The sequence below is a fragment of the Maylandia zebra genome, linkage group LG15 (genome assembly GCF_041146795.1).
Source record: "Maylandia zebra isolate NMK-2024a linkage group LG15, Mzebra_GT3a, whole genome shotgun sequence".
Classification (NCBI taxonomy): Eukaryota; Metazoa; Chordata; class Actinopteri; order Cichliformes; family Cichlidae; genus Maylandia; species Maylandia zebra.
Genome location: NC_135181.1, coordinates 39,800,270 through 39,813,355, shown reverse-complemented (window position 1 = coordinate 39,813,355; position 13,086 = coordinate 39,800,270). Strand labels below are relative to the sequence as shown.

Sequence of the window (13,086 nt, the reverse complement as noted above, 5' to 3'; positions counted from 1 at the left end):
AAGGAGCAGGAGGAAGAATAAATTCTTATTGACACCTGCCCCCTATCTGAATACCAAATAGTGGGCACCTACAACCCAAAGAGCACTCTAACATTTATCGACATTTAACAATGCAAAACAAAACAACAAAAGAGTAAAATCAACAGTGTACAAAACCACAAGATGGCAAAGAAGAATTGTTCCTTCCACAATTAGCCCAAATTACTTTTGTGTTCTTCATATTGAAGATATTGAATTCATATTGAAACGCATTTTAAAACGGTGCATATTTGTACAACTCTTGAGATTATCATGGAGAGAGCTCCATATTCTTATGCCTACAACTGTTGGACACATTTGCCAAACTGATGCTTACAATAATAATAATCCTTCTACTGTCCCCACTTCCTGAACACAATACAAATAAACTTTGTAACTTAAGAGGTAATGTATTATTATTTTTTGCCTTGAACATCATTAATAATGTCTGTGAGGTCACTAAATCTTCTAACTTCAACAATTTCGATTTTATAAACAGATTATTTGTATATTTAACATTATGAATCATTCGTAACATGCTGTAGAAAATGGGAGCAAGCAAATCTTATATCTGTTAGTGTTCCTCACGTTAGCTCTGCAGATCCGTTAAAGCTTATGGGAATAAGGAAACACAGCAAAGAGACCTGAGAAGTCCCTCAAACGCTGCACTGCAGCAAGTGTTGTGGCCTGTGTCGAAACCCCTGAAGGTTTAAAGCTAATAAAGTTTGGAGCCAGACGTCTGTGACTGACAGGTAGATACTAATATATCAGTCTGCTAGGCGTGTCTGTGTTAGTGCTCTTTTGATCATTTTAATAGAGAAAATAATATAAAATTACAGCTTTTTATTTGTTTAATTGTAGCATATACAAAAAGTCTTTGGTCCAGTATTTATTTCTGTTTTATTTGCAGGTATATGTGCATCTGTCCAACGTGCTAGACTCTTGACAAGCCTGCCAGTTGCAGCTGATAACTGAGCACGTAGCTCTCTTTCTAAATATATTTACTCGTCTGGCTCAAAAAAAACAAAAAATCCCCAGGGTGATGTCACGGTGGCCATATCCCGTTTATGAAGTTTGTGACCTTAACTAGAACTTTCATTATTTTTCTTATTTTTAAATGCACCTATTTAGTCTTAAACGCTGAAACAGTAGGATATTTTAAATCTGTCAGAAGACATATGGAATATAATTTTTTCTGTGATTTTGGTACAATGTTGCCATTTTTTATTTCATTTGAATCTATGATTGTAATTGCAGTTGAATCTAAAACCATAACTGGCTGCCACTCAAGTGTGTTAACAAACATTATTTAAAACACGTTTGCAAGCTTCAAGACAAAAATATGATATTCCATATCACCCTAGAGGTGAAATAAAGACTGGGTGTGATTGCACAAGACAGACGTGCATTGTGAAATGTGAGCACGACCCTCACAGTTCAAACTTCACATACGAATAGGGATGTTTGTTAACCCGTTTAGGCCAAGGCAGAATCTTTAAATCTGTAATGAAGAGCGGCGTGTGTGTGTGTGTGTGTTTGGTGTATTATGAACATATTTGAAAACCAAGCGTTTCACTGATGTCTAAGAAGTAAAAGCACAAACCCGGGCAGCAAACAGCTTTCTCCCTTTACTTGAGACACGAATCTCACTGCATATTTCGTTTTTGACTGAGCAGCGGAGCTTTGAAAAATGTGTTTATTTCTTCTTCTGAATGATGAAACATTTACATTTTCACAATGTTTATCTGTGATATAAAACATATAAATAGGTTTTGAATATATAAATTATTTTTAAGCCAACTCAACTATTTTTTTAATGAAGGTAACCCACATTCACAACTGTTGTAAAATATTCAAAAGGATAACATTGATTTATATATAATGCTTTTCTACAGACACACTGATTTTGGGCACTGGGGTATCTCGTAAAAAGACACTTTGACACTTTGACCAGAGAAGCCGGGGATCAAACCAGTGACCTTCCCATTAACGGACGACCTGCTCTGCCCCTTAAATTATCTTTGACATATCATTTGTGTCGCTCTGACAGCGCCACGGGTTAGCACGGCCTCACTTCAGAGAGGGTGTGTTTATTTTATTATGTTCTTTGGCCTTATCACACGTCTGATGTGCTCTGAAGGATCAATGAGTAATGACAGCTCATGCATATAAACGGACAGCTCTGAAACCTGATCTCCACTCCTCTCTCACCATGCGGGGTCTTGTCTTCTTCTTCTGTTGCCTTGTGGCTCTGGCCAGTAAGTATCATTCACTCAGTTCTACTTGTAGGAGGATAGCACCCCCAAACTTAATAATCTTCTAACTTCTCTTGAGAAGTTTGGGTAAGAACATCCAAAAAGTCCCTTGTGAGTGTCTTTTATAGAATTGTTGTACTGTTATTGTCAGGATTCAGGTTTATTCAAGCAAATACTTAATACCTGGATAAGATTAGAACAGAATAGAATACCAATTGATTTAGTTGTCTCTGCTAACGATACTGGACTATTCTTCTGGAGTTTTCAGATTAAGTGTGTATTAGATGCCATGTGTGTCTTTTAACATCTTAGAAAAACACTGTTGTTACTCTAACAAGGTGCCTGATTGTAGCATTATGTTGTGTAGCATTGACGTAGACTCATAGTGTACCTTGCAGTGTGTTATAATGCTTACACTATGTTTGACTTTCTTGCTTTTAGCTTGCCAAGCTGCTCGTTATGGTGAGTCTTTTTCTTTAATCTTAATCATAAATCCATCATATAATAATAATATTCTCTTCCAAATGCTTTAAGTTAGATGGTATTTAACTTTAATAAAAACACCTTTCAGATCTCACCCTGAATCACAGGAAAACCTACGAGTACAAATATGAAGGAGAAGTGAAATTTGGATCCGGCAAACCCAACCGAGCCGAGTCTGGCGTGAGGATACAGTGCAACATCAAGATCTCTGGTGAATCTCCACAAGTATTCATTCTTCAGGTGAGAGTCCCAGCAGACAGTAATATAAATCCACACACTGGTTACTTAAAGTTATAAATGATGCGCATTTCATCTTTAGTAGGCTTGATTACTGTAACAGCATCTTTACAGGTCTACCTAAAAAATCAGTCAGACATCTACAGCTCATTCAGAACTCTGCTGCTCGAGTCCTCACTAAGACCAAAAAAGTGGACCACATCAGTCCAGCTCTGAGGTCCTTACACTGGCTGCCTGTCCGTCAGAGGATAGACTTTAAAGTTCTGATGCTGGCCTATAAAGCTCTGAATGGTTTAGGACCAAACTACATCAGTGACCTCCTGACCCAGTATGAACCATCCAGATCCCTCAGGTCATCTGGATCCGGTCTTTTATCAGTTCCCAGAGTCAGAACCAGACACGGAGAAGCTGCATTCAGCTTTTATGCTCCTTATATCTGGAACAAACTCCCAGAAAGCCTCAGATCAGCTGAAACACTCAGTTTATTTAAATCCAGGTTGAAGACTCACCTGTTCTCAGCTGCATTTGAATAAAACACAAAATCCAAAAATTTCAAAACTTACATTTTAACTACTGATTTTATCTACTGTTCCTTTTTTTCATTTTAAATCATGCTTTTGATTTCTTTTTGTTTTTTAATGTCTCTGTAAAGCACTTTGAATCACCTTGCCGTTGAATTGTGCTATATAAATAAACTTGCCTTGCATACACAGCAACACAATGTTGGCCAGTTAATTTGAAACTTTATTTATAAATCCACCGAATAAACATTATGTAATCATCACTATAGATTCTTCAGAGGTCAAATGAGTAGACACTACTGAGGCTTCAACACCCTGACAAAATGATTTCTTTAAGACATTAAAGCAGGTTCTACTCTAATTTCAATGTTTGCACACCTACAGCTGTGCGACGCTGGCTATGTTCCAGCATCTTTCTGTCTTCTGCTTTACAATGTTATAACTACAAAACTGTGAACTTGTAAGCTAATGATACTACATACAAATGACAATGTCTGCACACTTTTGTAGGGTCACACGTTATTCGATGTGTTTTGTTGCTCAAATCTGAAAAATATTTCTTTTTTCTGTTCGGGCTTCAAGGTTTCAGACGTGACCTTCGCAGAGCTCAATGGCATCACAGGGAAAAGTGATTTCAGTCAATGCCCCAAGCTCAGTCAGCGTATTGCTGCCCAGCTCGCCAAACCTTTCAAGTTTGAGCACATCAACGGCCATGTTCGGCAAATCCAAGCAGCTCCTGACGTCACTGAGACCACTATTAACATTGTGAGAGGGATGCTGAGTTTCTTCCATGCAACTGTCAAGACCTCACCAACTGTCTATGAGCTGGAGGAGGTAAGTCATCAGTTTCTGATTTTTTTAGTCTACCTCATTAGTAAGAATGTCAATAACACAAGTTTTATTTTGCGTATAGGTTGGAATACATGGAATGTGTCCGAACAACTACGCTACTGAAATTAACAAGCAAACAAACAACATGAACGTCACTCAGGTTGTGGATATCGACCACTGCAGAATTAAAGCAGCAATGCAAAACGGAATGGCCTTTGCTGTCCTCGACAAAGAGACCAAACAGGTTTGTTTGTCTCGTCGTAAATGCAGCTGATTGTGCGATTTTAAATTAAATCCAGCAAAATCATCTCCGTTTCTGTTTGCATATGCTCCAATCTAGAGAGGAGAATCTATGATTTCTACTGTGCAATACCTTTACACCATCCAACCAACAGAAGAGGGCGGCATGGTCAAAAGTGCTTATGCCCTCGAGCAACAGCACTTTAGTCCCTTCAATGTGAAGGGCGGTAGTTTCAGAATGGAAGCAAAGTAAGACAAGAAGGCATCTGCATGTTATACCTGCTAATTAACTTTAGCTGCTGCATAACAAATAAGAAAAACCTTCTCCTGCAGGAAGGAAATGGTACTGATTCGTGTGAGTGAGGGAGGCAAACCTGCCAACGTCGGGCAATTGCAAAACAGGGGCGACATCGTGCACAAATTAGTGAACTCCAACGCTAATATCCCTCTTGTGATGCAGGACCTCGCAGAACCAAAAGCTAAGGTAGGGATCAACTGGTGTAGCAAAATTTCCACCAGAATACAACAAAAAGAGTGAAATTCTTCATAGTTAAACAGCTAAAATCAGGAATAACTGATGAAAATCTCTGCCCCTGTTTGCAGGCTATTAGAATGATCAAACAGTTGGCTGAGGATCATAAAAATCAGATTAAGAAGGAAACAACTGAGGACACCTTAAAGGTGTATCAGCTTTTGCGAATGCTTCAGGACAGGGATTTGGATGAGATGTGGGTGGAACTGGCAAGAAACAATGAACACAGGTGAGTGTTTGTGAGGTGATTACAAAAAGTAATAATGTAGCAATTTATTTTTTTTTGCTTTTTTTGTCCAAAATTCATGGATAACAATAATGTCTGATAAAGAGCTTGCACATACTTAAAATATATATTCTTGGAAATACCAAAAGTGGACAGCTGAGACATAAACCCTCTGTCGGGTGGTGGTCAGACACATTTGTTATGCACTGAATGCACTGTGTAATACAATTGTGATTCAACAAAATACTACTTAGTTATACTACTGCTACTACTTTAGTTATTAGTTTTTTAATACCTATTTAATTGGAGTTTGGAATTTAATGGAAATTCATCTGCATTGACAGACATATGTGTAAAAGTTGCTACATTTTCATGCTTCAAGGCACTAATACTCGTTGAGTATGCTCATTTGAATGAATGCGGTTGATGGTGTTGTAAATACAGCCTCTAACACGGGATTTACGACAAACTTTATGAGTAAAGCTGCAATAAAAGTATCATTATTAAGTTATTAGTTAACTTTTTGTGAATATCTTTGTACCCAGTGAGAACATGTTTTTTTAAAGCTCAAAGTGAGACTCTTTTACGGATAACCTTTAAAAAAGCTTTTCATTATGAAGAAGAACATTTTTCGAGGCTACCTCTGAAGCCTGATGCTGATCCACTTCAGCTGATTATCCTTCGACTCAGTTCAGGAGGGATTTAGTGCAGCGCATTAACAATGAGGAATAGTTTAATATTATGCGAGGCATAAATGTAACAACTTAATTAAAACCTTATAAATATCTTTTGTAACATTTTGGTATACACCTTCCCTTCATCTGTGTATTTGAAGGATAATCTTTATCTGAAGTATTTGTGTATGTATATTAGCTCTCTTCTCTCTTCTTTTTCACTTATTAGACGCTTTTTCTTGGACATGGTTGCCGAGATCAACGACGACAGAGTCCTCAAATTCCTGCACAAGAGATTTATTTCAAAAGACGTGTCTGCAAATGAAGCTGTGCAAACCCTTCTGATAGCTATGAATCATCTCCAGCCCAGAGCTGAGCTGGTTGAGAAGGCTAAAGTGAGTTAGCAAAGCTGGATGGTGATCACGTAACAAACAAAAAACAACAACAAAACGATCACCTAAATGACATGTCGATCTTTCGCAGGAAATAATGAACATGGAATTCATCAAATCCAATCCTCATTTGTGGACTGCTGCCATGTTTTCTTTTGGCTCTCTGGTGTACAAATACTGCGCATATCATTCACCATGTCCACAAGCTGCTGTTCAGGTATTCACACATCAACAGGTGTATGCTATGTAATGAGAAATTATCTGTGCAATGGAGTGTTAAGGTTTTGAGATAACTATTTAAGTAATATTTCAAATTTAACTAGAAAAAATCATTTTGAGCTTAAATATTGAAATAATACTACTTCAAGTACTGTTTTCCCCCAAATTAACCATTATAATTAGAAAAGATCTGAGATTACAGTCGAGATCATCCATGTGTAAAATGATAAAGCAAGTCAACAAGCATTTTTGAAAAAAATGTTAAACATGTATTTGTTGTTTTAACTAGCCACTGCTCAACCTTGCCAATGAGGGCCTGAGAAACCACAATGAAACTAAGATGTTCATCGCTCTGAGAGCTCTGGGCAATGCAGGTCATCCAGGCAGCATTAAAACCATCACCAACTTCCTCCCTGGAGTCGCTGCCAACCCCGTAGACGTGTCGTGCCGTGTGCAGAGCGCTGCTATGCAGGCTTTGAGACTGACAGCTCGCAGAGATCCCTACAGTGTAAGAACATTACATGACATGCAGTTGTTGTTGTTGTTGTTTTTAATATATGCAGATAACTTGCGTTTAAAATGTCACATTTTTTAGGTCAAGTGAAGTATTTCATTCTCTTAACTTAGACCGGTAAAATCAAGTGGAAAGCGTCTTCAGTTGTCTTTCAGGGCTCACTGAAACTGAAAAGAAACTGTGCCAGAACATAATAGTTTTTGTCCTAACAGTAGCTGGCAAATGTGTGAGCTTTGACCATGGTTTCCCCAACAGCTGATTATTATATTGCTTATGTTTTCAGGTCCAAGAGATTGCCCTGAAAGTGTTCCTGCAAAAGAACTGTGCCCCTGAGACAAACATGATGGCAATCATGGTCATGTTTAACACAAAGCCATCAGCGGCTCTTGTCTCCACACTGACTGCACATCTAGAGAGAGAAAAAGACATCCATCTCGCTAGCTTTGCATACTCTTACTTGGAAAATATAGCTAGATCCAAGACTCCAGACAATCACAATCTGTGAGTATAACAATAAAAAAAGGGGCTGTATCTTTATCGGTGTTGCTTTTGCTGGTATATTTTACATGATATCTAATTGTTTTTGTGTTTTCTGCTAAAGTTCAATTTACTGCAGTCTGGCTATGAAAAGCCTCGCTGCCAAATTTGGACGTCTTAGCTACAACAGCAGATCATTCCGAATGGACATGTTTGATGGTGGGTTCAAGTTCACCAATAATTAGACCACTTTTGAGGACTTTAAGTAAATACATTTACACTCACATATGAAAATGACCATTTTTGCTTTTCCAAATGCAGATGATTTACTGATGGGGACATCTGCTTCATTTAATATGTTGGGAGGTCCAACAAGCGTCTTGCCCACTGAGATCATATCACAACAAAAGTATTTTGCCATCGGTAGAATCATGAAGCTAATGGAGGTACAGAGTCATATAATATCCTTCAAATAACGTTTCCCAAACACAAACTGTAATCCTGTTATTTCTTTTGATTCCAGTTTGGTATCCGTTCCGAAACACTCAAGCAGCTGATTGGCCCCAGCATTCCTGGATTTAAAGGCGATTTTAGCTTCAGCGACTTTCAGGCCATTTACAATGTCGTGAGTATTACATCAAAGACGTCAAGGGAAAAATATCAGCTGTACTATGACGCCAATTGATGTGGGTGTCCACTGTGTCGTGTCATTTTCAGCTTAAAAACTGGGAATCGCTGCCAAATGATAAACCGATCATTTCTGCCTATTCACGCTTGTCTGGACAAGAGTTTTTCTTTGTAAACATCCAGAAGGATCTCCTTGAGTACATCAAAGCGGTGAGAATAAATTGGCAGAGACATTGCTGATCTATTAAAGACACATGATGCCTTGATACCTCTTACAAGATGCTGTCCTGTGATTTTGCATGTAGGCTGTTAGTCCTTCTGCACCTAAAGGAACCCCTGTGTGGGCTGCCATTGAGCAATTGCAAAAAGGACTTTCATGGCATTGGACGAAGCCTTTGTTGAATATTGAGGCTCGTTTGTTGCAAGCTACCACCCTGGGTTTGCCAGTGGAGATTGCCAAATATTATCAAACAGTCACCGGGATCACCATTAACGGTGAGGAATAAAACCTTATAACAAATGGCAATCACATTTGTTTATTATTGAAAAATGTACTTGGGCTAAACATTTGTGCTTCTTTATGTGTGTCTATAGCTAAAGCTGCAATAAATCCACCACAAGCTCAGCATCTCGGAGACCTGATCAATGCAGATATTTCACTGGAATCTGAGGGTGTCGTGGGGTAATTTAAATAGATAGATACCCAGTGTATTTGGCAACTATCATCAGTATATGCGACCAAACAATTTTTTTTGGAGGTGCAAACACTAACTCTATCATTACACTTTTTATTGTAGATTCACAAAAGATTTCTGGATTTTCCACGGGATCAACACAGAGCTTTTCCAGTGTGGTTCAGAGATGAAGAGCAAAGCTCCCGTTGAGCTGCCAATGAAGCTTTCTGCCAAGATCAATGTTGGAAAAAGAGTTTTGGAACTTGACATGCCCGCTTGTAAAAATGAGTTTGAACTCATTTCATTCAGGTATGTCAAGATCATGATTATGTCCCTCTACAGCTCTAAATACATTTACTAGATCAATTACCAACCACTCTCATTTTTTCTTTACTTTAGTCACTGGAGTGTGATTCCTTTTACTTTATATAAACTGGTCACTCCACTCCAGCTCACACTGGAACTCACAGGAGCTAAAACACAAGAATGAGTGCTTTTCATTCATTCAGATTCATCAAGAAGCTAAATGTACTAAATAAATCCGACATTTCCATTTTACAGCTCCAATCTGTATGCAGTCTCAAGGAACATTGGAGATCCAGAATCCCCTAAAAGGACACCAATGATACCTGATGAATTTAACTCCCAACAGGTACAGCCAACACCTTTGGAAGATTACTGTTACACGTTCATTTATTGAAAACTGGCAACAACTTCTTCTTGATTATTGTTTTTCCTTCAAACAGCAGCCAACACCAAACAACTGGTGGCGAAAGGCAAATATGTGTGCCAAGAGCAGCATGTATGGAGTGGGTGTCTGTGTGGACTATGACATCAGGAGACAGTATTTTAACAACGAATACCCCCTCTACTCTATAATGGGATTCACCCATGCGGCCATCAGAGTAGTCCCAGGTATACACAGCAAGTTCAGTGCACCATATGCACAGATGACCTTTATGTCGTGCTTCTTCACTCACATGAGACACATGAGACTACTACTTTTAAATGTCTTTTTCACACATATAACCAACAAGAAGGCCTGTGTTAGGTTATAAAGGTATCCTGTGCTCATGTAACCTGATGCACTTTTTTAGCTGAGGCGACCAAACCTGTGGAGAAAATCCACTTGGAGGTTCAATGCAAACCCGCCAGTCATCCATTGACCATCCGCCATCTGTATGAGACTATGAGGAGGATTGCACAGGTATTTGAAGACTTCTGTAACGTTACATGTGCATCACCTCTTCCTGTCTTTTATCATTTAAAACTTTCCTGTTCCCATGTTGTGTTTACAGGAACGATCCCAGGAGCAATCAAATTCCGCATCAAATGAACGGGAAACCCGTAACAGCCAAGAAATCATGATGGATGTACGTTAAATAGGCAAAATACAGAGTACTCTGCATTTTAATCTGACATGCACTAAAAATAATATAATATACGTGACATATATGTATATGTTGACTTTGCAAAAAACACTTCCCTCAGCTTTATTTCATCCATCTACAATAATTCACACTCACTTTGGTATTACTATAAATTTAAGACATAACATGATTAATATAAAGTAAGTACTGTCTCATATCTTAGGCCACAGCACCTCAGCCTGTGGTCAGCATCAAAGCCATTGCCATGAGTGGTAACCAGAACCTTGAGGGTTTCGATATGACCCTGTACAACCCATCTGAAGGAGACACTCTGAAGGCCCAAATGATCATGTCCCATATCGGAGACGCCGCCAACTGGAAGATGTGTGTCGACGCTTCTGCACAGTCTCCTGCTAATGTTAAGGTAGAAAACCTATGAAAGCAAGACTTTCTTAGTGATTTATCTTTAATTTGATGTGTAAACTGCCAGGACTTCATTTAATGGCATGGCATCAGCAGTTAATGTGTCCTGGTCACAATCATTGTCTCAGTAACTAAGGTTTGGCATGTTTTTTATTTATGTCCACGGCCTCCTTAAATCACTGGGGAAAATATTCCTTAGCAACATTTAAAAAAAAGGCTGGTGTCATTATGTTCCCATATTTCTGCTCTCTAGACAATAAAAAAGAGTAGTTAATAAGCAATGGCATGCTACTTGGAAAAGTTTTAAAGAGTAATATTACAACAGTTTGGCATTAAAAAGTAGCAGACCTTTAAGCTGCTGAACATATAAAAATCTTGGAGTAGATAATGATGTCCTTATTTTTTAATAACATACTTTTCCTTCTTTTTAAATGTGTCATATTTTTTAAAAGAAAGCGCTAAAGCCATGTGTTTGTTTGTGGAGTGGTGCTTCAACGTTGACTGTGTTTGTTCTAGGCAATGATTAGTTGGGGAGCTCAATGTAAGCCCTACAAAATATCGGTGATGGCTGCTGCTGCACAGTCCCCTGCTCCCAGGCAGACACTTGAAGCCAAAGTAGAGTGGGCCAATGTGCCAGAAGAGATGGTGAATTACTGCTCCAGGTGAGTTTCTATAAAATGTCCAACTTCTACCAAGAAATAAAAGCTGTGACAAGTTAAATGATTATCATGAGGAGAGAAGATTTGACATTCTTATCACCTTCTCAACCAACTTCCTTGAAATGTTTTTTGTGTTAATGGATTTTATCCACTCCAGAATGGAAAGATACATCCCAGGCATGGCTTTGCTTTACGGCTTCAACCAGACATCTGAGAGCAATGCCAACCAGGAGGTTTCTGCATCAATTGTATGTGCCTCATCCGACAGCATTGATGTGACCATCAAACTTCCAAAGGTTTGACAGGAAATATTGACTACATACGATTATATATATATAAACCTTCATACACTGTAGCTAATCATTCACTGATGTGTCCTTTCTTCTGTTTCGTTAAAAGTATACAGTCTTTCGTCAGGCTGTTCCACTTCCATTTTCATCTACCAGTTTCTGTGTGGAAAACACAGAAAGAAACGAACAAGCCTAAAAATGTGTAAGCAAACGAAACATGTCTGATTAGGAAAACTGAGGGTTCACTGTAATCGGCTGAGTCTTTTTATGTTAATCCTTGTGTGTTAGCATTGGTCTCTGTGTTTGTGTGTGTGGCAGTTGATTAATTTTTGTGAAAAGAACAAATGAGGAGCTGTGCCACTTTTGCTTACTGTCTAAAATCTGTTTTCTGTTGCAGAAGGACATCAGAGCACAGATGGGAGCCAGATGCCTCGTCTCACAGTGATAACAGCGCGACCAAAAGCTCACCACAGTGATGAAACTGAGGAGCATGAAAAATGTATCAGCAATCTGTTAGATGTCACCAGTTTGGAAATAACCTGTAAAGGTCCTGATTTATTAATTTGAATGCATGTTATTATTTGAACACCATCAACTGAACTGTGTGAATTCGTACCTATGAGTACGCTCACTGTGCTTGAGTTACACTTTGTTTTTTCTGATTCTGCTACAATAAATGTTTGTGCATCCAGCAATGTGTCGAATCTTTTTTCTATTTCTATTCTATTTGTACATTTAAGTGGCTAAACTGTAGTTACACAGTAGCTGGAGCTCCTCTGTCTCTTGATTAAATGTAATTAGCAATATAACCGAATATCTCACACATGCCATCGCAGTAACGGAGGCATAATCCACGCTTATTGAGGCGGCTTTCGGCTAAGTAAGAGTGCAATGAGCAGTACTGATGAAACCCCTGGAAATCTTCTCTTTTAAATTAACTTATAGTTAGAGTCTTAACCATATTTGATAACAGCTGTGCAGCCTCTCTGGCTTTGTTTGAAAAAGCAACTTGAAAAGCATTATATAAGAAATTATGCTCATCATTATTCCTTGCATCAGTAAGGCCTCCTCAGTATTGGGGCCCGATCCTTCAGACTGTGAGATAGCTTTTTCCCGAAAGCCATCAGACCCCCCCCCCCCCAGGTCACTTTACATCTCAATTGTACATTTTTGATTGTTATTAACCCTTGTTTACCTCACCTGTATATTTACTCCCCTTACCTCAGTCTTAAAGTGTATATTCATTCTTACTCTTCCTATATTTTACACTTAATGGAACTGGAGCCTCGTTGTCTCGTCTCTCTATATACTGTGCTGTATAGCGGACAATAAAGTTTACTTTGACTTTGAATAATAGAAGATGATGTGAGCAAAGCAGAAACCCTAACAAAATTAGCTGGTATGTAAGGTCCACATCATGTTGG

General features: G+C 38.6%; 1 protein-coding gene across 1 annotated transcript; it reads left to right on the top strand.

Moving 5' to 3' along the window:
• The first annotated feature begins 2,171 nt into the window (after window positions 1–2,171).
• Window positions 2,172–12,353, top strand: vtg3 (vitellogenin 3, phosvitinless). Its single transcript, XM_004561479.5, has 28 exons — window positions 2,172–2,276; window positions 2,715–2,735; window positions 2,845–2,996; window positions 4,097–4,348; window positions 4,428–4,589; window positions 4,686–4,834; window positions 4,919–5,069; window positions 5,189–5,346; window positions 6,247–6,412; window positions 6,501–6,626; window positions 6,918–7,136; window positions 7,426–7,643; window positions 7,744–7,838; window positions 7,941–8,065; window positions 8,143–8,244; window positions 8,337–8,456; window positions 8,552–8,741; window positions 8,841–8,928; window positions 9,044–9,229; window positions 9,482–9,572; window positions 9,667–9,835; window positions 10,018–10,127; window positions 10,219–10,293; window positions 10,514–10,714; window positions 11,230–11,375; window positions 11,530–11,668; window positions 11,772–11,864; window positions 12,060–12,353. Exons 1-27 carry the CDS (start codon window positions 2,231–2,233, stop codon window positions 11,856–11,858), a joined length of 3,744 nt encoding a protein of 1,247 aa, XP_004561536.4. The 5' UTR covers window positions 2,172–2,230; the 3' UTR covers window positions 11,859–11,864; window positions 12,060–12,353.
• Window positions 12,354–13,086: the final 733 nt, after the last annotated feature.

Excerpts from the sequence above, each read along its gene's own strand:
- vtg3 (XM_004561479.5), top strand. The coding sequence starts at position 2,231 with ATGCGGGGTCTTGTCTTCTTCTTCTGTTGCCTTGTGGCTCTGGCCA. Across the intron at positions 2,277-2,714 it reads TTGCCTTGTGGCTCTGGCCA|CTTGCCAAGCTGCTCGTTAT; the intron begins GTAAGTATCATT and ends TCTTGCTTTTAG. Across the intron at positions 4,835-4,918 it reads AGTTTCAGAATGGAAGCAAA|GAAGGAAATGGTACTGATTC; the intron begins GTAAGACAAGAA and ends CTTCTCCTGCAG.